At 52.7% G+C, this 3,515-nt stretch overlaps 1 protein-coding gene across 1 annotated transcript in view; it reads right to left on the reverse strand.

Moving 5' to 3' along the window:
• Nucleotides 1–3,515, reverse strand: part of TERT (telomerase reverse transcriptase) — a 49,378-nt gene that overhangs the window by 10,864 nt on the left and 34,999 nt on the right. Inside the window, exons 10-11 of the mRNA XM_007951615.1 lie at nucleotides 2,475–2,546; nucleotides 1,130–1,315 (exon numbers count right to left, since the gene is read on the reverse strand). Coding sequence (XP_007949806.1) covers nucleotides 1,130–1,315; nucleotides 2,475–2,546 — 258 coding nt within the window. The remainder of the gene's footprint in view (nucleotides 1–1,129; nucleotides 1,316–2,474; nucleotides 2,547–3,515) is intronic.

The following is a 3,515-nucleotide window of genomic DNA, read 5'->3' on the forward strand; positions in this document are numbered from 1 at the left end:
TGAACGGTTTAGAATGTTCGAGTGAAGTCTTTGGTCATCTCTCTGGTTATTCCTTTAGGGCAGATTTTTATCAGTGGAATTACTGGGAAACTATATATGAACATTTTAGGGCCATTAATGCCAAGACCTGCTTCCTAGATAGGCTGTACCAGGGTGCCCATCCCAGCAATGCGTGAAGGTGGCTTCTCCCTCAGCCACTCAACAACCAGTGCATGGGAGAGGAACTGCCATTCCAGAGGGAAAAGGGGACCTCACTGATGTTTTCCATCACGTCTCTTTGATAACGAGATCAGTGAAACCTTTCCATAAGCTTAGCTGGCCTCTAAACGTGTCCTATACTCTGTCTGCTCATGGCCATCCTCCTTTTTGGATCGGTTTTTATTTCGATCTTCTTCCAGTTTGCTACAAGACGCTCAGGATGGCCGTGAGTGTGCAGTCATGGTGTGCCCTCGTGATAAGGACATTCATGGCCAACAGCGGCACAGAACACGGAATCTCCACAGTAAGATCATGGCCAACAGCAGCACAGAAGACAGACTCTCCAGAGTAAGATCATGGCCAACAGCGGCACAGAACATGGAATCTCCACAGTAAGATCATGGCCACTAGCGGCACAGGACACGGAATCTCCACAGTAAGATCATGGCCACCAGCGGCACAGGACACGGAATCTCCACAGTAAGATCGTGGCCACCAGCGGCACAGGACACGGAATCTCCACAGTAAGATCGTGGCCAACAGCAGCACAGAAGACAGAATCTCCAGAGTAAGATCATGGCCAACAGCGGCACAGAACACGGAATCTCCACGGTAAGATCATGGCCAACAGCGGCACAGAACACGGAATCTCCACAGTAAGACCCATGCAGGATCCTGAGAACCAGGCTGGCATCCCTGTGGCTGCCGCACAGTTTCCTCTTGGAAAGCAGAAGTCCAGATGACCACTCACCTCCCAAGTTAGTTCATTTCAAAGAGAAAGGCACACTTCCAGCTGCCCTGAGGAGAGTTCATACCTAAGCAGGCAGGCGGGACATTTCAGGATGGGCGACCACTTGTCTCACCAGAAGCAGGAACACAACTGCCCGGCCCTGACGGAGGCGCAGCTCCCCACCTGGCCAGGCGCACTCACCTGGAGTAGTCACAGAACACCTCCAGCGTCCGGGTGTCAAGCAACAGACCGCACCAGGGGAACAAGCAGTGGGCGGGCAGCTGCAGGAGGGCTTCATGCGCTGGGCCGTCGTCCACAGGGAAGTTCACCACAGTCTTCCCCAAGTTGATCATGCAGCCGTACTCAGGGACACCTCTGACCAGGGTCCTAGATCAGAGGCGAGGTTAGCCAGCAGGGCAGAAGGGCCAGCCACCAAGGGGAAGGCTGAAGCCCCCGTTAAGTGTTACACAAAACTCAGAGGAAGCTTGGGGAGCAGGGGCACCAGGACTGGGCAGGGACCCTGAAGGAAGGACATGACCCTCCTGTGGACTCAGTCATGGGGGCTTGTCCTTGAGAGCTTTGCTTCTGTGTCAATGGCTCGAGCCCAGGGTGGCCGCAGCAGTCGGCCAGGCCTAGGTGGCCACTCATCCTCACCCTGCAGGCATCTACCATCCTCTTAAATTTACAAAGGGGCTCTATGGGGTGCCAGCACCTGCAGTGTCTGGCATTGTATCCCTGAAAATGTATGCTGAAATGCCCCCCAGGACCTGCAAGTATGATCATGCATGGATGACATCATTCCAGACTAGAGTGGGTCTCAGAGCTAATGCCTTCTCGGGGTGTCTTATGAGAACAGCAGAGCGGACACGTGGAGGAAGATGAACGCCACGTGAGGGCCCATCCACAAGCAAAGGGACACCACAGACCAGGAGAGATGCCCACAGGAAGACCAACAGCCGAGATCTGACTTACATTTTCAGCCTCCGGAACCGTGAGAAAATAAATGGCCTCCCCAGCCACCCACCTGTGGTGTTTCTGTTACAGCGGTACCATGCGGGGCCCCAGGCTTATTCACTGTCCTCCCTGGGCCTCCCCTCCACGGGGAAGGTGGTGCCGGCCCACGGCTGTGCTGGAGCCCACAGCACCCTCCCGGCCCGTCTGCACCACCATGTGGCCGCGACCCTCTGTGGGGCTGTGGGTGGTTCATAAGGGATGCTGAGATGGTGTACAAAGAATATAAAAGCTTAGACTCAGAGATGGGATACTAAAAATACGGAAGTGGTCGCTGGCCAGTGGATTCCGACTTAGGGTGGCCCCCTGTGCGTCAGGAGAACTGTGCTCCATAAACTTTCAGGGGTTGGCTTTAGGGACACAGGTCACCAGGCCTTTCTTCTAAGGGACCTCTGGGAGGATGTGAACCGCTGACCTTCCAGCTAGCAGCCAAGTGCACTAACCATGCGCACCACCCAGAGCTTCCACTACTTATTAACTATATGCCTAGTGTTAATCACACAGACTCCATAAAAGCACTTTAAGAAACATGTACCTCAGAAATGCCTTAGCATGTGTTAGGTGAGGTGTCACCAGCAAAAAATCATCCACCAAACGCAAGAGCAACCTAAGAGGAAACAAAACAAACAAAAAAAGACAAAAGTTCAGCTTTTAGGTTTATATAATATCTGCTGACAGGGGAATGAGAGCAGAAAAAACTAAGTAGCTAAATTCACACGGACAAGAGTATAAAGTGTCTTCAACGAAGGGGTTCCACAGAATTAAAATTCCCAATAGGGACGTCCTGCGTTGAAATCCTCAAGCTCTAATCCCGTGAGTTGGACACAGGCACATGTCTGTGGGTCTTTGGGGATCCACCTGGACAGGTGACAAGCAAAGGCACCTCCACGTCAGGGACAGAGCACTGTCTCAGACACTCAGGAAAGAAACACCAGTGCCTTTACCTGTTGGCAGCTGGGGTTCTAACCCTGGCTCAGGACCCACAGCCCCCGCCTCTTGGAATGCCCAGTTTGCAGGGTGCCAAGTCTCAGACAGGGAGCCCGGAGCCACGGATCCTGCTGAGTGCTGAGCTGTGGGTACAGGGAGGGGACCCCTGTGCCCTGCCAGGCTCAGTCTTTCTTTTACGTATTTATTTCCACCTGGATTTTAAGCTGAGTTAGGAACCACCTCAATGGACACATACTATACACAGAACTCAAACAGGTGCCCTGACGTTCACTGCAACACCGTTCACAGCAGTCAAACAATGGAAACCACCCGAGAGGCCATCAGATGAACAACCAAACACATACACGTGTGCAGTGGACGATTACTCAGTCATGAAGAGAAACAAGGTGCTGATGCGGGATGGTACATGGTTGAACCCAGAACACAGTGAGGGCAGCCAGTCGGACCCACAAAGGCAAACACTGTGGCCTCACTTATAAGGAGTCTCTAAAACAAACTAAACCCATTGCTGTCCAGCAAATTCTGACTCACAGAGCCCCTACAGGACAGAGTAGGACTGTCCCCAGAGGGTTCCCAAGGCTGTATATCTTGACAGAAGTAGATTTCTGATCTTTTCCCTGCAGAGCAG

Source organism: Orycteropus afer, unplaced genomic scaffold (assembly GCF_000298275.1).
Source record: "Orycteropus afer afer isolate SDZICR_OR568_19922 unplaced genomic scaffold, OryAfe1.0 scaffold00303, whole genome shotgun sequence".
Taxonomy (NCBI): domain Eukaryota; kingdom Metazoa; phylum Chordata; class Mammalia; order Tubulidentata; family Orycteropodidae; genus Orycteropus; species Orycteropus afer.